This window comes from Delphinapterus leucas, chromosome 9 (assembly GCF_059928025.1).
Source record: "Delphinapterus leucas isolate spDelLeu-1000000601 "Yukka" chromosome 9, BTC_Dleu_Yukka2, whole genome shotgun sequence".
NCBI classification, from domain to species: domain Eukaryota; kingdom Metazoa; phylum Chordata; class Mammalia; order Artiodactyla; family Monodontidae; genus Delphinapterus; species Delphinapterus leucas.
This window is the reverse complement of record NC_143137.1, coordinates 90,970,818-90,990,508: the sequence shown is the minus strand read 5'-3', so window position 1 is coordinate 90,990,508 and position 19,691 is coordinate 90,970,818. Positions and strand designations below refer to the sequence as shown.

The window sequence follows — 19,691 nt, the reverse complement described above, 5'->3', positions numbered from 1 at the left end:
TTTCCTTTCCCATGTTAGGGAAGTTTTCCAGTATAATCTCTTCAAATATTGTGTCAGACCCTTTCTTTTTCTGTTGTTCTTCTGGGACCCCTATAATTCGAATGTTCGTGCATTTAGTGTTGTCCCAGAGGTCTCTGAGATTGTCTTCAGTTCTTTTCATTCTTTTTTCTTTATTCTGCTCCTTGACAGTTATTTCCACCATTTTGTCTTCCAGCTCACTTACTCGTTTTTCTGCCTCCATTATTGATTTCCTCTAGTGTATTTTTCATTTCAATTATTGTGCTGTTCATCTCTGTTTGTTTGTTCTTTAGTTCTGCTAGATCTCTCTTAAACATTTCTTGTATTTTCTCAGTCTGTGCCTCCATTCTATTTCTGAGATTCTGGATCATGTTTACTATCATTATCTGAATTCTTTTTCAGGTAGATTGCCTATTTCCTCTTCATTTATTTGGTTTTGTAGGTTTTTACCTTCTTCATCTGTAACATAGTTTTTTGCCGTCTCGTTTTTTTTCTTTTCATTTTTTGTACAAGTGGGATTGTGTTCCTGTCTTACTGGTTGTTTGGCCTGAGACTTCCAGCACTGGAGTTTATAGGCTGTAAGGTAGAGCTGTGTCTTGGTGCTGAGATGAGGACCTCTTGGAGACCTCACTCCGATGAATATTCCCTGGGGTCTGAGGTTCTTAGTGCAGTGGTTCGGACTCAGAGCTCCCACCACAAGAGCTTCGCCCTGACCGCCGGCTCGTAAGCCAAGATCCCGCAAGCCGCGCGGGGTGGCAAAAAAAAAGGGGTGAACAATAACAAAGTAAACAATAATATTAGACTAGGAAACTAACAGCTATGTTAGAAAAAATATAAAAATAAAACTATAGATGAAAGAAAAAAGGAGGAGGTAAAAAGGTGGAAAAGGCCTTGGCTGTGGAGGGCAGGGCCCAAGCAAGGGCGAGGTTTGGGCGGTGTGTGGGACCTATGTTTAAGACCCACAGGGCTGGAAAAGGCCTGGGGTGGGGGGACATAGGGGGAGCTTAAGCTCAGCAGAACAGAAGGGGCTTAGGTGTGCCTCCCGCCTGTGGTCTCAGAGGGCGGAGGACCCACCTGGGAGCCCAGCAGGCTTTCTGGGCTCGAGTGGACGGGGCAAACACCCTCTGCTCCTTTCCCTCTCCTCTGGTCCTGGAGGGCCCGTCCTGCCTGCCTCTCCTGTTCTGTCCCCGCCTCCCTCCTGTGCCCCCAGGGCCAACCCGGCCTGGAGGGGACCACTGAGGGCGTAGGACCTCTGAGGGCAGACTTCCCCAGTCATTTGGGCAGGAGAAACGCTGGGCTTGCTCCACCCTGATCCAAGGCCCCGAGGGTCCTTCCAGGCACCCCTGAGGGGTGCCATTCCTGGTCTGGCCTCCACTTCTCTTCCCGCCTCAGTCCCTCCACATCCTACTTGTTCGCTTGGGGGTTCTTCGCATCTCCTTGGGCGTTGGGTTCCCCCACCAGTGTCCGGCAGGTGCTCTAGTTGTGGGGAGATGCAAACTCTGCATCTTCCCACACCTCCAACTTCAAGAGTTGCTTTAAAACCTGCCTCAACGGTGAGATGAATTTTTGGCATTTTTTTTCTTTTTTTCTTTTTATTATCATTATGCCCTCATAGTTTTTCATAAATTGTGTTTCTGTAATCTTTCCCCCACCTCCCTTTTTTCTAAATGCTGAATTTGTCTTAACTTTGACTAGTAGGAGTCCCTTCAAGCTGATTCATGTTTCTTTTCTTTTAAAATTTTTTAAAAAACATATGTAGAAAATATAGGGCTTCCCTGGTGGCGCAGTGGTTAAGAATCGCCTGCCAATGCAGGGGACATGGTTTCGAGCCCTGGTCCAGGTAGATCCCACGTGCTGCGAAGCAACTAAGCCCGTGTGCCACAACTACTGAGCCTGCGCTCTAGAGCCCGCGAGCCACGACTACTGAGCCCGCGTGCCACAACTACTGAAGGCTGCATGCCTAAAGTCCGCGCTCCGCAACAAGAGAAGCCATAGCAATGAGAAGCCCACGCACCGCAATGAAAAGTAGCCCCTGCTTGCTGCAACCAAGAAAAACCCTTGCGCAGCAATAAAGACCCAACACAGCCAAAATAAAATAAATAAAAATTTGAAAGAAAAGAAAATATACATACTATAAGTATACAGCTCCATGAATTTTCAAAAATTGAACACATCTGTATAACAACCACCCAACTGGGAAACAGAATGTTACCCAAAGCACTCCAGAAACCCCTTTATGCCCCCTTCTAGTCATTAACTTTAAAAAGATTGACCAATTTTCTGGCAGTGTATGTTAGTTGTACCTCTTCCTGTGTGTTATATAAATGGAACGATACAACATGTGCTCTTTTATGTCTTATTTTTTTCCCCCACTCAACATGATGTTTGTGAGAACCTTCTATATTGATGGGTGTAGTTAAGGAACATTCATTCTCATTGTTAAGTGTTCTATTGTATGAATATAGTGCAAGGTATTTATCCATTTTACTACTGATGGGCATTTGGATAGTTTCCAGTTTGGGAATATTTAGGAATAGTGCTTCTCAAATGTATCTTTTGGAAAACCGAAGTCTTCATTTCTTTGGGATATATAACAAGGAGTGGTAGTCCTGGTTATAGAGTATGCCTATTCTCATCCTTAGTGCATACTGCCAAATGTTTTTACAAAGTGCTTATACCAGTTGATACTTTCACCAGAACTGTATGAGCCTCGTGGTTGTGTTATTTCCTCTCCAATGTTTTATATCATTTTTTTATTTTAGCCATTTTGTTAGATGTTTAGTGATGTTAAATTGTGGCTTTCATTTGTATTTCTCTGGTAACTTTGCAGTTCAGCAACTTTCCAGTGTTTACTGGCCTTCTGTATACTGCCCTCATGAAGTGCCTATTCCAGGTCTTGCTCGTTTTTCTGTTGGGTTGACCAGCTTTTTCTTACTGATTTGTTGAATTTCTTTATATATTATGGATGTAAGTCTTTTTATATGTATTGTAACATATGTATATATTTTATATATATATATATATATATAATATATACATATACATGTCTGATAAATATATTCTCCCAGGCTGTGGGTTACCTTTTCACTCTTTCTAATCATTTTTGACAAGTAGGTATTCTTTTTTTTTTTTTTTCCTGGCCGCATTGCATAGCATGCAGTATCTTGGTTCCCTGACTAGTGATGGAACCCATGCCACCTGCAGTGGAAGCGCGGAGTCTTAACCACTGGATTGCCAGGGAAGTCCCGATGAGTAGATATTCTTAATTTTAATATAGTCCAGTTTATAAATATTTTCCTTTATGGTTAGCACCTTGTGTCCTATTTAAGAAATCTTTGCCTGTTCTGAGATCATAAAGATATTATCCTGTGATGATCTGTATGTGTTGGTTAAAAATAATCTTACATCTTCACTCTTGATTTGACAAAAGCAACAAAATATCTTTTCTCTCAATATAGGAAAAAATTATTCCATATTTACTGCGATTGAGACAAGTTAAGGATGAAACTCTTCAGGCTGCAGTTAGAGAAATTTTGGCCTTAATTGGCTACGTGGATCCAGTGAAAGGAAGAGGAATCCGGATTCTCACAATTGATGGTGGAGGAACAAGGTAAGGCTAGAAAAATGATTTAAAAAAAATTTTTTTTATCGAAGTATACTTGATTTGCAATGTTGCGTTAATTTCTGTTGAAGAGCAAAGTGATTCAGTTATACACATATTCTTTTTTATATATTCTTTTCCGTTATGGTTTATCAAAGATATTGAATATAGTTCTCTGTGCTATACAGTAGGACCTTGTTGTTTATCCATTTTATATATAATAGCTTACATCTGCCAACCCCAACCTCCCACTCCATCCTCCCCCAGCCCCCTCCCCCTTGGCAACTGCAAGATGGTTCTGTATGTTTGTGAGTCTGTTAGAAAAAATGATTTTTTAAAACTATAGATTCTAAATATTAAAAATAGAACTACCATATTATCCAACCATTTCACTTCTGGGTATTTATCCAGAGAAAACAGAACACTATTTGAAAAGATATATGTACCTCTAGTGTATTGCAGCATTATTTACAATAACCGAGATATAGAAACAATGTGTGTCCACTGATGGATGCATGGATAAATATGTGATGGATAAAGAATATGTGAGGGCTAAGTATACACACGCACACATATAGGTACTACACACACAGGAATAATACTCAGCTATAAAAAAGAATGAAATCTTGCCATTTGCAACAGCATGCATGGAACTTGAGGTTACTGTGCGTAGTTCCCGTTGTTTTTGGTGTCTGCCCCCAAGTGGCTAAGGTTGGTTCAGTGGCTTGTGTAGGCTTACTGGTGGAGGGGACTGGTGCCTGTGTTCTGCTGGATATGTCTGGGTCTTGTCTTTCTGGGCAGGACTGCGTCCGGTGGTGTTTTGGGGTGTCTGTGACCTTTTTATGATTTTAGGCAGCCTCTCTGCTAATGGGTGGTGTTGTGTTCCTGTCTTGTAGTTGTTTGGCGTAGGGTGTCCAGCACTGTAGTTTGCTGGTTGTTACATGGAGGTGGGTCTTAGCATTGAGATGGAACTCTCTGGGAGAGCTTTCGCCATTTGATATTACATGGAGCTATGAGGTCTCCGGCAGACCAATGTCCTGAACTCGGCTGTCCCACCTCAGAGGCACAGGCCTGATACCTGGCCAGAGCACCAAGACCCTGTCAGTCACACGGATACTGTTGTCCTAAAACGAGCAGACTCTCAGTTATTTCTCCAGCTAAGATAGGTTTCTTCTGGATCAGAAGAGAATTACATTTCTGGATCTGTAACCATGAGGAGCCATGAGCAAATGCCCTTCCTCTGATTTTAATGTGACCTAGTATTTATATTTTAGTTTGGTCTTTTCAGACATTTTTGGTAGTTTAGGACAGTTTATCAACCATGATTCTCTTAAAATCTTGGCAGAGTTCTGTAATATTCGTTTTCTTTTATTGTATTTATCTTACCCATATGTATCAGTCAACTAGTAGTAAAGTGAGTGTTAGAAAAGGAGCCTATGGCAGTAGCCTCCTGACTCCCTACATCTTCTCACAGATGGCAAGCTCAGAAGGAGATAATTTCACCATTAGGCTCCCTCCTTACTAATCACAATCCATCCATGCTTCCTATTCGGTCTTAGTTCGTCTAGTTCCTTATTTGTTGGTCAGATGCTTTGGCTTCATTTCATGAACCTTTCCCCCTAAAATTTCTAGCTTGTGTTCCAGTTCCCTGCCATCTGTGCTCTTCCCTTAAGAGACAACAACTAGAAAAACAAAAATGTATTATTGAGTAGTAATCGGTGCTATGAAGAAGTGTAAAGCAAAGTAAAGGGATAGAGAGTAACAGTGCTGTTACTCTAAAGAGTGATCATGGCTATGAGTTTTTGAATAAATTACAGTTGAGAAGAGATCTGAAATAAGAACATGGAAGAACATTCAAATGTCTGTTTAGAGGGAGGGAGCTATATAGTGAAAAGGGATCTGTGATCAGTAAGTAATACTTGATTTCATAGAATAGGGGTTTTATTAGTCATACGGGGAGGAAATTAGAGTGAAGATATTTGGGAAGATCTAGAGGCTGGTTAGGATGAAGGTGGGGTTAGATCAGTGATTCTCCACTGGAGGTGATTTTGCCCTCTAGAGAATATTTGTCTGTCTGGAGACATTTTTAGTTGTGACAATTGGGGGATTGCTACTTACATTTAGTGAGGAGAGTACAGTTGTGCTAAATATCCTCCAATGCCTAGGACAGTCCCTACAACAAAAGATTACCTGGCCCAAAATGCCCGTGGCGTTGCTGTTGGGAAACCTCAGTTTAGGGGACTGTGAGAAAGCAGCCAGAATGGGAAATTGGTATTGAAAGGAGTAAGGTAAGAAGGCTCGTGAGAAAAGAACCCATACCTTAACATTTCTTTTGTCTACGAGAGCCTGGTAGAGAGTTAAGCATGTAGAGTCAACCTAGCAATAATATTTATTTTTAAATTTGTCCTGAATTAATTTATAAATACTGCATTTGAAAATAGTTCCCTTCTGGATTATACAAGTGAAACTTGGGAGGAAGAAAAAAAAAGAAAAATACAAAGAAAAACAAACCAAACGAAACAATCATAGCTCACAATTCCAAGGTTATTTTTACTATTTTGATTTATTTCTTCAAATATTTTTTTCTGTTTGAATATATACATGTGCATGTTTTATTTCCTTTTCATAAGATAATGGAGGGCACACTGTTAAATATGTTTTATCTAGCATGACCTTTAATTCTTCATGTCTCACATTAAAAATACATTGAATTCACAGTGTATTGTCCTCATAAGCCATCTTTTCTTCTCTGACCACTCTTCAAATCCACATTACTTCTGGCAATTAAAAAAAAAAATCTGCATCTTTCGTTTTCTATGAAAACGTCTTGACAATGTTTTCTAGTAACTTTGTGCTCGTAGTATCAAAGCACAATTTGACACTCTAAATTTTATTTTGTGGTGCCTAATACTGTGTTCTCTGCTCCACACCTCGTATTGGGGTTAGAACTTTTCATTATGTCTGTATATCCCCCAGTATTAAGGATTTTCCAGCACCTCCTGCACCTCCTAGGCTGCTTCATCTTTCACATTCCATCATGAAGCTACTTGCTGCCTTTGGCAAGAGTCCAGAAATGAACAAAGTCAGCACATAAATGCATACATTCTTAGTGCAAAGCCTTGTTTTGAGGTAGTTGAAAGTTTTTAAAAATGAATAAATAAAAGAAAGCTTAAAAGTATGACTAGTAAAATACATGAAATGTATAGAAGCACAGGTAACCGACCACATTGCTAAGTGGAGAAACCCAGTACGTGGCACCCCAAAACTGGCAAGTGGAAGTTTGAAGGAATTTCCACAGTTGGAGTGTTTGATAAAATATTTTACGTTGCCATATCTTTGTTGTCTTATTTAAAGAGATACTAGTGTAAATTCAAAATGTGGTGCCATGACACAGGTTTTAATACCATTATTTAGGTATAGATTTTCAAAAGTGATCCAGAAACCTTTATTAGTTTTAACTGATGATAATTTATATTATTAGTTTTCATGTTAGCATATAAGCTAGGAAACCAAAGATTGTTTTATTCAATAGTTTAACTTTCCTTAAAACAAGAATTCTCATTTTTGCCCTTTATTTTTCCTACAGGGGTGTGGTTGCTCTTCAGACCCTACGAAAATTAGTTGAACTTACTCAGAAGCCAGTTCATCAACTCTTTGATTACATTTGTGGTGTAAGCACAGGTGATTGTTATTATCGTGTGGAAGTGGTGCATCCCAGCAGTGCATTAAGAAAAATAACATTAAGCACTCAAGTTTAAGATCCTGCTCATTTCCTGAAATGATGGATGTTAGTTTCATGTTTTGATGATGAATAGACCTTTGATTTGCTTAATGAACTTTTTAAAATGTTTATTGGGAATAAGTTAATATTCAGAAGTAGATTTTGGCGTGCTTTTCTAATATGGTTTAACTAAGCCACAGTGACAAGTATAAATTATGAATTATCACCTTATGGTATAGTCACCTGAAGGAAAGTAGCAGAGTGATAGGTGCTCAAATTGTGCTTGAACAAACAGAACATTAAGGATGGATAAGATTTTACTTTCTTTTGAAAGGTATCCCTCTGTGAGGAAATTGCTTCTTATATCCTTTTTTATCTGGTTGTTTGAAAGCAAATGGATAAATGTGAGAATCTATGTTTTTTAAAAGATTTGTAATATTGCTAGTTGATGTACATTTAAAAATCTAGTTTCATGCTTGTGTAGAAGAAATTGGCAACTTAGAATATGATAGCTTCTGAATAATTTTCTAGTTTTCACTGACTCAGCAACAGATAAATTTTTGTTTTGCTTTCTGTTGGTTTTGTTTTTCTGTTTCTTACATCAACTCTCTCACCCATGCATCACCCCCATCCTCCAGGGTGTACATGAAGCCTTCTCAGGGTACCTATAGCTATTGCTTACCTCCCAGGTAACACTCAAGGACTGTTAGCATTGCAGATCCCTGCTGTACATTTTACTATTTGGCCTGATAATTTCTCACTTTACATTAGTTTATCTTCATAGACTTTTCTGTTTTTTCTCATTCTTTGGAATTATAATAGTAGACCTAAAGACTACCAGCAACAAAATCAAATGATTTCTCTACGTTATCTGTGTCAAGTATGACATATTCCCAAAGGGCACGTTAATTGATGCTCCATTATGAAAACTAAATGTGAGCAGTTGTAGGGATAATTCAGAAGTATAAGGAACCGGTGATTCCTGTGATGTTCCACTGAACAGTGATTCCTCAAGATGATAGCAGATTTGGAAAAGGTTGGGTTAAAGAAAGTTAAAGCAGGTTTCTTTACAGAGGGACTTCTGAGATCGTCTAGCATGTTAAAAAATGCCTTGTGACTCTCAGGATAGGAAAATAATATGTATATCCCCAATTGATATAACTATAGAAATTAAGAGAGAATTTCACAGTGCAAGTGTTCTTGGTATTTTTTCCTGAAGCTGTTAACCCTGGCCATTTCTGTTAAATTTTGGAATGGTCCTAGCAATTTAAACCTTTAAACATATCTACAAGCTAACTTCTTGCTTTGGCACCATTGTTAGTAGGTGGGTGCTCAATGAAGAGAATTTTAAACCAGAGATTCGTCTACCGAGTACAGTATTTGTTTATGTAATATGTACGTTTCTGCACTTACCACAGTATATCTTTTCCATTGTGTCTTCTAGCTACTTTAACTTACTTTAACTTAACTTATAATATAGTGCTTATAATTTTCCTTTCTTTTAACCATTTTGTATATTCTAATGTAGAAATTTTGTTTGCACATTTAGTGTTTGTTTTGGCTGCGTTGGGTCTTAGTTGCGACCCATGGGATCTTAGTTGCGGCATGCAGGCTCTTCATTGTGGCATGCGGGCTTCTCTCTAGTTGTGGTGTGCAGGCTCAGTAGCTGCAGTGTGCAGGCTCTCTAGTTGTGGCGCACAGGCTCTAGAGCACACAGGCTTAGTTGGCCCTTAACGTGTGGGATCTTTGTTCCCTGACCAGGGATCGAACACACGTCCCCTACATTGGAAGGTGGATTCTTAACCACTGGACCACCAGGGAAGTCCCTACACATTTAGTTTTTATAAAGTTAGAAATATATATTTAGTTTAAGGGTAATGTCCTTAACCATTCAGTAAAATTCAGTTCTTTAATATCTGTTCATCTTTATAGTAGCTCTTCTTAAAAGCAACTTAATTTTTTTTTGGCAAGTTATTTCTTGTGTTAATTAAACATTTTCTGCAAATTGATAAGTGACAATTTCTATCATATAGTTATGCCATACAATGTATTTTAAAACAAGCTGACTTATCTTTTACTAGAATAAGAATAAGAATAATAAAATACATAAAATATTTTAAATACATTATAATAGTGATTTCCTGCTTTTTACTTTGTTCATTATCTTAATGTAAGCAGTGATACTCTACAGGTCTTTGCCCTTCCCTGTCACTTAAAGCGTTCTTCTCCCCTTTTCCTCCTTAGTTCAGGGCTATGCCAGTTAGGTACACTAGGTGGCAGTGTGTCCTATCAAGTGCAGCTAGGGTATGCAGTCAGCTGTTTAAAAAGACATCCCAGAGACCTAATTTCTTTATTTATTACATTGGTTCCCAGGACCAACCTGAAGGAGTAATCATTTTAATGAATTGGTAAGTTGTCAAATATACTGTATTCTCTGACTAAAACTAAGGAATTTATTAATTCTTAGTTATATATTATTTAATTTAATGCAAAACAACACATTTTTATATATTTTTAAAATATCATCATCATCAGTGGTTAGTATTTATTGAATCCTCATTGAGGCCTGGTAATGCATTTTACGTGTGTTATCCCAGTGTTATAAAAACATGTACATTTTAGTTACTGTTATTATCCTTGTTTTATAGATGAAAAAAATTGGGGCTCTGGGAGGTTAAGTAGTTTGTCTCAGGTGACACAGTTAAAAAGTATCAAAGCTAGAATTTTAACCAAGTCTGTGACTCAGGAGATCTTATAAGTACTATAATGGCAGGGCTGATAAAAACTAAGGATTCTTTCTTTCAGGTGCTATATTAGCATTCATGTTGGGATTGTTTCATATGCCCCTGGATGAATGTGAGGAACTTTATCGAAAACTGGGATCAGATGTGTTTTCACAAAATGTCATTGTTGGAACAGTCAAAATGAGTTGGAGCCATGCATTTTATGACAGTCAAACATGGGAAAACATTCTTAAGTAAGTTGTACTTACTCTTTTTTTATTTTTTTGAGATTAATTTGTGCTTTTATTTGCCAGTATAACTACAGTAGCCTGCAAATTTTTTTAATCTAAAAAGTAGATTTTACATCACAATCCAACAGACACACATATAATATGTATACATATATAAAAATAAAACAAAACTTTTGCCAAAAGTGTCTACCCCGAGTGTTAATTCTAAGACTTTTTTTTTAACCAAGGCTGAACTGCACTGACACATCACAATCACCAAAGTCCCTAGTTCATCTTAGGGTTCACTTTATAAAATGAATAGTGTTGCACGTTCTGTGGCTTTGGACAAAAGTATGATGACATAAAATCATTATAATGTCATACAAAGTATTTTCACTGCTCATAAAGACTTCTGTACTATATGTATTCATCTCCCCTCTCCCCCCAAACTCCTGGCAACCATTGATCTTTTTATTGTCTCCATTGTTTTGCCTTTTCCAGAATGGCATATAGTTGGAATCTGTTTTTCTTTTTTCCTTGAAGAGAGGGGTTCAAAGCCTTTATGCCTATAAGACCACTCATGGGTCACACACACATGGACCAGACAGGCTCTAGGTGGCAAACTCCCCCACTGAAAACTGTGGCTTTCCTTCCAGTACTGAGCCCTGTCCCACTGGTCCTGCCCAGCAGCCACGTGGAGGTGCACGGGGACACGTGTTGGGTATTTGTTCATAGGAAGGCCACAAGTTTTGTGCCCTTTGTCACAATGAACCCAGATTCCTGTCGGGTGTGTTGTAAACAAAGAAGCCATTTCTTCATACCCCCTGCTCTGAGCATAGCCCATGTACTTATTCTTTTTTAAAATGTCTTGATTTATATTTGAACAATGCAGAAAAATATAAAGAAGAATACTAAATTATTGATCTCACTAATTAAAGATAACTACTGTTTTGGTGAATTGTATTCTTTTCACTATTTTCTTGGGTTCACGTGTTTGAGATTTGCATGTAAAAGTTGCAATTGTCTTTTTAAAAATTGAGACCATATTGTATATAGGACATGTTTGCACCTGTTGTTTTTCCTTAACATACATTTGGCCCTAGGTATCCGTGAGGGATTGGTGCCAGGACCTCCGAGAGTACCAAAATCCATAGGTGCTTAAGGGCCTTATTTAAAATGATGTAGTAGTGTTAGTCTTTCTCAAGTCATTAACAAATATTCTTCTAAAAGATTTAATAATTTTTAAACATTTTCTTCCAAAATATTACAAAGCTGTTATACTCATCTTCTAAAAATATAAGCATAAAATAGAAACTTAAAATCACCCACAGTCTTTAGAGCTGTAGACTTTGCAGTATGTTTTCTTCTAACTTTTTTTCCTAGACTATGTACATTTTCATATATGTTTCATATGGTGGAAATTATATTGTAGTTATAATTTTCTACCTTTTCCCCTTTTTCAACTTTATGATAATTTCTTGACAAATTTTAAAAGACTGCACTGCATTCTGCAGTGCCATATTTTCTTAATCGCTTATATTTGGGACATTTATGTTATTTCTGGTTTTTTGTGATCCTGAACAATGCTATGGTAGGAAAATTTACATTTCTGCCCACACTTCAGAATGTATCAGGTCAGTTTATAAGAAACATAATTATTAGGTCAATGTTGATGGCTTTTAAAAATAATCATTATATAGGAAATAGAGAATATATAAAGAAAACAGTGAAAATAGCTTATAATCCTACCAAGAACAAAAGCACTATTAACATGGTGATGTACGTTTTTCTGGAATTTCTTGGAGATAAATAAGTATATGTGTATGTGAGGTTGTAAATGTGTGTTTGTATTCATCCCCTTCACAAAATTGGGATGATAATGCACGTGTAGTTTTGTATCTTGCATTTTCACTTAGCATTTTATTGTGATTGGTTTCCTATGTTCTTAAATATTTTTTGAGATAATTTTTTTTTTAATTTCTTGGGTTGCGCCAGGTCTTAGTTGTGGCAGGTGGGCTCCTTAGTTGTGGCAGGCAGGCTCCTTAGTTGCAGCTCTCTGGCTCCTTTACTCACAGCATGTGGGCTCCTTAGTTGCAGCAGGTGGGCTCCTTAGTTGTGGCATGCAAACTCTTAGTTGCAGCATGCATGTGGGATCTAGTTCCCTGACCAGGGATCAAACCTGGGCCCCCTGCATTGGGAGCACGGAGTCTTAACCACTGCACCACGAGGGAAGTCCCTTGAGACGTGTTTTAATGGTTGTTCGCTATCCATTTTATGGATGTACTGTTTTTTATTTAACAAATTCCCCAGTGGGAAAAGAGGATATTTCAGATATTTTTCCCATTCAAAGTAAAGTTTAGGTGGATATCTTACATCTCTACTTAAGTCTCTGGTTATATATTTAAGGTAAACTTCTTGAGTGAAATTTTGGGTCAGAAAGTATACATGTTTTAAGAAATCATTTTTTAGATAGATAGATAGATGTATATACCTGAATTGTTCTTCCACACAGTTGTCCCAGCTGACCCACCAACATCAGTTTGTGTTTCCATTTCATGAAATACTTATGAACACCAAACATTTTAATTTTTAGAACTTTTTCAGTTTGAGATATTTTAAAACTGGTGTTTACAAGTTTGCATCACTTTGGTTATTGATGAGTTTAAACATTTTTTGTTTTTTTATTTATTTCCTTTTTGTGTGTGAATTTCAAGAGTATAATATTTGCTCATTTTCCTACCAGGGCATTGCTCACTGTATTATAAATGTATTAACCGTTTGTTGATATATTGAAAACGTGCTTTTTAGTTAAAAACATTTATTTAATGTGGAGGAGTTTGAAGTCTTCATTTGTCAGATCCTTTCCTTTAATTTTGAACTTTGCTTTAATATTTAGAAAGTCTTTTCTACCTTGAAATCAGGTAAATCTTTATATTATTTTCTAGTCCTAAGGCCTAATTAAGTTTTTTTTTTAGGTCATGATTAAGTCTCATGATTCTGTGGTTTGCACATTTCTTCTGGTCTTGTATAAACTCACTCATGGTTACTGGCAGCCAGCAGGCAGCTCAGCTGAGATGGCTGGGACAGCTGGTCTCTCTTGTCCTGGGCTTCATCCCATCATGGTGGTCTCAGAGTTCCAGTTAGGGCCAGCCTCAGTGCATGACGACTTAACCAAGCCTCAGTTTAGTGGCATATTTGCTGATGTCCCATTGACCAAAGCCACTCAAACCCAGGGTCTGTGTGGAAAGGGACTGTATACAAGGGTATGGAAATCAGCAAGTGTGATTCAGTGGGGGCCTTGTTGTTATGCTTTACCATGCCCACTCCCTGCCCTTTATTGTCATTTTTTTTCTTTCATTGTTTATTGAGAACATTTTTATATTTTTTCCTGTGGTAATGATTTTGTGTTATTATAGGGATGCTTTTTTTTGATGATTATAGTAGCTTTATTGTTTTTTTTTGAATTTTATTTTTTTTTTTTAGACAGCAGTTTCTTATTAGTCATCCATTTTATACACATCAGTGTATACATGTCAATTCCAATCGCCCAATTGATCACACCACCACCACCACCACCCGCCCTGCCACTTTCCCCCCTTGGTGTCCATACATTTGTTCTCTACATCTGTGTCTCAATTTCTGCCCTGCACACCAGTTCATCTGTACCATTTTTCTAGGTTCCACATACATGCGTTAATATACAATATTTGTTTTACTCTTTATGACTTACTTCACTCTGTATGACAGTCTCTGTGTCTATCCATGTCTCTACAAATGACCAAACTTCATTCCTTTTTATGGCTGAGTAATATTCCATTGTATATATGTACCACATCTTCTTTATCCATTCGTCTGTCGATGGGCATTTAGGTTGCTTCCGTGTCCTGGCTATTGTAAATAGTGCTGCAGTAAACATTCGGGTGCATGTACCTTTTTGAATTATGGTTTCCTCTGGGTTTATGCCCACTAATGGGATTGCTACATCATATGGTAATTCTATTTTTAGTTTTTCAAGGAACCTCCATACTGTTCTCCATAGTGGCTGTATCAATTTATATTCCCCAAAACAGACCCTCTCCAGCATTTTCTTTTAATAGATTTTCTGATGATGCCCATTCTAACTGGTGTGAGGTGATATCTCATTGTAGTTTTGATTTGCATTTCTCTAATAATTAGTGATGTTGAGCAGCTTTTCATGTGCTTCTTGGATATCTGTATGTCTTCTTTGGTGAAATGTCTGTTTAGGTCTTCTGCCCATTTTTGGATTGGGTTGTTTGTTTCTTTAATATTGAGCTGCATGAGCTGTTCATATATTTTGGAGATTAATCCTTTGTCCGTTGATTTGTTTGCAAATATTTTCTCCCATTCTGAGGGTTGTCTTTTCGTTTTGTTTGTAGTTTCCTTTGCTGTGCAAAAGCTTTGAAGTTTCATTAGGTCCCATTTGTTTATTTTTGTTTTTATTTCCATTACTCTAGGAGGTGGATCAAAAAAGATCCTGCTGTGATTTATGTCAGAGAGTGTTCTGCCTATGTTTTCCTCTAAGAGTTTTATAGTGTCCAGTCTTACATTTAAGTCTCTAATCCATTTTGAGTTTATTTTTGTGTGGTGTTAAGGAGTGTTCTAATTTCATTCTTTTACATGTAGCTCTCCAGTTTTCCTAGCACCACTTATTAAAGACACTGTCTTTTCTCCATTGTATATCCTTGCCTCCTTTGTCTTAGTTTAGTTGACCATAGGTGCGTGGGTTTATCTCTGGGCTTTCTATCCTGTTCCAGTGATCTGCATTTCTGTTTTTGTGCCAGTACAATATTGTCTTGATCACTGTAGCTTTGTAGTATAGTCTGAAGTCAGGGAGTCACATTCCTTCAGCTCCGTTCTTTTCCCTCAAGACCGCTTTGTGTATTCATGGTCTTTTGTGTCTCCATACACATTTTAAGATTTTTTGTTCTAGTTCTGTAAAAAAATGCCATTGGTAATTTGATAGGGATTGCATTGAATCTGTAGATTGCTTTGGGTAGTATAGTCATTTTCACAAAATTGATTCTTCCAATCCAAGAACATGGTATATCTCTCCATCTGTTTGTATCATCTTTAATTTGTTTCATCAGTGTCTTATAGTTTTCTGCATACAGGTCTTTTACCTCCTTAGGTAGGTTTATTCCTAGGTATTTTATTCTTTTTTTTGCAATGGTAAATGGGAGTGTTTCCTCAGTTTCTCTTTCAGACTTTTTGTGATTAGTGTGTAGGAATGCAGGAGATTTCTGTGCATTAATTTTGTATCCTGCAACATTACCAAATTCGTTGATTAGCTCTAGTAGTTTTCTGGTGGCATCTTTAGGATTCTCTGTATAGTATCATGTCATCTGCAAACAGTGACAGTGTTACTTCTTTTCCAATTTGTATTCCTTTTGTTTCTTTTTCTTCTCTGATTGCTTTGGCTAGGACTTCCAAAACTATGTTGAATAATAGTGGCGAGAGTGGACATCCTTGTCTTCTTCCTGATCTTAGAGGAAATGCTTTCAGTTTTTCACCATTGAGAATGATGTTTGCTGTGGGTTTGTTGTATACAGCCTTTATTATGTTGAGGTAGGTTCCCTCCATGCCCATTTTCTGGAGAGTTTTTATCGTAAACGGGTGTTGAATTTTGTTCAGAAGCTTTTTCTGTGTCTGTTGAGATGATCACGTGGTTTTGGTTCTTCATATTGTTAATACGGTGTATCCCATTGATTGATTTGCGTATATTGAAGAATCCTTGCATCCCTGGGATAAATCCTAATTGATCATGGTGTATGATCCTTTTAATGTGTTGTTGGATTCTGTTTGCTAGTGTTTTGTTCAGGATTTTTGCATCATCAGTGATACTGGTCTGTAATTTCCTTTTTTTGTAGTATCTTTGCCTGGTTTTGGTATCAGGGTGGTGGTGGTCGCAGAGTGAGTTTGGCAGTGTTCCCTCCCCTGCAATTTTTTGGAAGAGTTTGAGAAGAATGGGTGTTAGCACTTCTCTAAATGTTTGACAGAATTCACCTGTGAAGCCATCTGGTCCTGGACTTTTGTTTGTTGGAAGATTTTTAATCACAGTTTCAATTTCATTACTTGTGATTGGTCTTAATATTTTCTGTTTTTTCCTGATTCAGTCTTGGAAGGTTATACCTTTCTAAGAATTTGTCCATTTCTTCCAGGTTGTCCATTTTATTGGCATAGAGTTGCTTGTAGTAGTCTCTCAGGATGCTTTGTATTTCTGCTGTGTCTGTTGTAACTTCCCCTTTTTCATTTTATTGATTTGAGTCCTCTGCCTCTTTTTCTTGATGAGTCTGGCTAATGGTTTATCAATTTTGTTTATCTTCTCAAAGAACCAGCTTTTAGTTTTATTGACCTTTGCTATTGTTTTATTTGTTTCTATTTCATTTACTTCTGCTCTGGTCTTTATGATTTCTTTTCTTCTACTAACTTTGGGTTTTGTTTGTTCTTCTTTCTCTAGTTCCTTTAGGTATAAGATTAGATTGTTTATTTGAGATTTTTCTTGCTTCTTGAGGTAGGCTGGTATTGCTCTAAACTTCCCTCTTAGAAGTGCTTTTGCTGCATTCCATAGGTTTTGGATTGTCGTGTGTTCGTTGTAATTTGTCTCTAGGTATTTTTTGATTTCCTCTTTGATTTCTTCAGTGATCTCTTGGCTGTTTAGTAACATATTGTTTAGCCTCCATGTGTTTGTTTCTTTACACTTTTTTCCCTGTAATTGATTTCTAATTTCATAGTGTTGTGGTCAGAAAAGATGCTTGATATGATTTCAGTTTTCTTACATTTACTGAGGCTTGATTTGTGACCCAAGTTCTGATCTGTCCTGGAGATTGTTCCATGTGCACTTGAGAAGAAAGTGTAATCTGCTGTTTTTGGATGGAATGTCCTATAAATATCAATTAAATCTATCTGGTCTATTGTGTCATTTAAAGCTTCTGTTTCCTTATTAATTTTCTGTTTGGATGATCTGTCCATTGGTGTAAGTAGGGTGTTAAAGTCCCCCACTATTATTGTGTTACTGTCGATTTCCTCTTTTATAGCCGTTTGCAGTTGCCTTATGTGTTGAGGTGCTCCTATGTTGGCTACATATATATTTATAATTGTTATATCTTCTTCTTGGATTGATCCCTTGATCATTATGTAGTGTCCTTCCTTGTCTCTTGTAACATTCTTTATTTTAAAGCCTATTTTATCTGATATGAGTATTGCTACTCCAATTTCTTTTTATTTTCATTTGCATGGAATATCTTTTTCTATCCCCTCACTTTCAGTCTGTATGTGTCTCTAGGTCTTAAGTGGGTCTCTTATAGACAGAATGTAGATGGGTCTTGTTTTTGTATCCATTGAGGAAGCCTGTGTCTTTTGGTTGGAGCATTTAATCCATTCACGTTTAAGGTAATTATTGATATGTATGTTCCTATTACCGTTTCCTTAATTGTTTTGAGTTTGTTTTTGTAGGTCCTTTTCTTCGCTCGTGTTTTCCACTTAGAGAAGTTCCTTTAGCATTTGTTGTAGAGCTGGTTTGGTGGTGCTGAATTTTCGTAGCCTTTGCTTGTCTGTAAAGCTTTTGATTTCTGCACTGAATCTGAATGAGACCCTTGCTGGTTAGAGTAATCTTGGTTGTAGGTTCTTCTCTTTCATCACTTTAAATATATCATGCCACTCCCTTCTGGCTTGTAGAGTTTCTGCTGAGAAATCAGCTGTTTACCTTATGGGAGTTCTCTTATGTGTTCTTTGTCGTTTTTCCCTTGCTGCTTTTAGTAATTTTTCTTTGTCCTTAGTTTTTGCCAATTTGATTACTATGTGTGTTTCAGCATGTTTCTCCTTGGGTTTAGCCTGTATGGGACTCTCTGTGCTTCCTGGACTTGGGTGGCTCTTTCCTTTCCCATGTTAGGGAAGTTGTCGACTATAATCTCTTCAAATATTTTCTCGGGTCCTTTCTCTCTCTCTTCTCCTTCTGGGACCCCTATATTGCGAATGTTGTTGCGTTTAATGTTGTCCCAGAGGTCTCTTATGCTGTCTTCATTTCTTTTCATTCTTTTTCTTTATTCTGTTCTGCAGCAGTAAATTCCACGATTCAGTCTTTCAGGTCACTTCTCCATTCTTCTGCCTTAGTTATTCTGCTATTGATTCCCTCTAGTGTATTTTTCATTTCAGTTATTGTATTGTTCATCTCTGTTTGTTTGTTCTTTAATTCTTCTAGGTCTTTGTTAAACATTTCTTGCATCTTCTCAATCTTTGCCTCCATTCTTTTTCCGAGGTCCTGGATCATCTTCACTATTGTTATTCTGAATTCTTTTTCTGGGAGATTGCCTATCTCCACTTCATTTAGTTGTTTTTCTGGGGTTTTATCTTGTTCCTTCATCTGGTACATAGCCCTCTGGCTTTTCATCTTGTCTATCTTTGTGTGAATGTGGTTTTTGTTCCACAGGCTGCAGGATTGTAGTTCTTCTTGCCCTCTGCCCTCTGGTGGATGAGGCTCTCTAAGAGGCTTGTGCATGTTTCGTGATGGGAGGGACTGGTGGTGGGTAGAGCTGGCTGTTGCTCTGGTGGGCAGAGCTCAGTAAAACTGTAATCTGCTTGTCTCATGATGGGTGGGGCTGGGTTCCCTCCCTATTGGTTGTTTGGCCTGGGGGGACCCAACACTGGAGCCTGTCCAGGCTCTTTGGTGGGGCTAATGGCGGACTCTGGGAGGGCTCACTCCAAGGAGTACTTCCCAGAACTTCTGCTGCCAGTGTCCTTGTCCCCATAGTGAGCCACAGCCACCCCCTGCCTTGGCAGGAGACTCTCCAACACTAGCAGGTAGGTCTGGTTCAGTCTCCCCTGGGGTCACTGCTCCTTCCCCTGGGTCCCGATGTGCACACTACTTTGTGTGTGCCCTCCAAGAGTGGAGTCTCTGTTTCCCCCAGTCCTGTCGAAGTCCTGCAGTCAAATCCCACTAGCCTTCAAAGTCTGATTCTCTGGGAATTCTTCCTCCCATTGATGGACCCTCAGGTTGGGAAGCCTGATGTGGGGCTCAGAACCTTCACTCCAGTAGGTGGACTTCTGTGGTATAAGTGTTCTCCAGTCTGTGAGTCACCCACCCAGCAGTTATGGGATTTGATTTTGCTGTGATTGTTCCCCTCGTACTGTCTCATTGTAGCTTCTCCTTTGTCTTTGGATGGGGGGTATCTTTTTTGGTGAGTTCCAGCGTCTTCCTGTCGATGATTGTTCAGCAGTTACTTGTGATTCTGGTGCTCTCACAAGAGGGAGTAGGGATGCTATTTTTAATTATAGCATCAGTAGAATCTGGGAATTTTGAGAATTTTTTTTTTATTTTGACATCTCTCTAAAGTGACCAATTAATGTTTGTGATTTTCTCTTCCCATTTATATTCATAACAA

The 19,691-nt window shown here is 38.1% G+C and overlaps 1 protein-coding gene and 1 non-coding gene across 5 annotated transcripts in view; one reads left to right on the top strand and one right to left on the bottom strand.

Moving 5' to 3' along the window:
- LOC111184475 (patatin like domain 8, phospholipase A2) overlaps positions 1-19,691 on the top strand; it is a 135,239-nt gene that overhangs the window by 96,197 nt on the left and 19,351 nt on the right. For all 4 annotated transcript variants that reach the window (XM_022593020.3, XM_022593021.3, XM_089917831.1 and 1 more), the window contains 3 exons: positions 3,477-3,628; positions 7,206-7,300; positions 10,146-10,317. In XM_022593020.3, coding sequence (XP_022448728.1) covers positions 3,477-3,628; positions 7,206-7,300; positions 10,146-10,317 — 419 coding nt within the window. The remainder of the gene's footprint in view (positions 1-3,476; positions 3,629-7,205; positions 7,301-10,145; positions 10,318-19,691) is intronic.
- Positions 11,006-11,135, bottom strand: LOC115802687 (small nucleolar RNA SNORA11). The gene has a single exon (XR_004023211.1). It is a non-coding gene; the product is annotated as a small nucleolar RNA SNORA11 (small nucleolar RNA).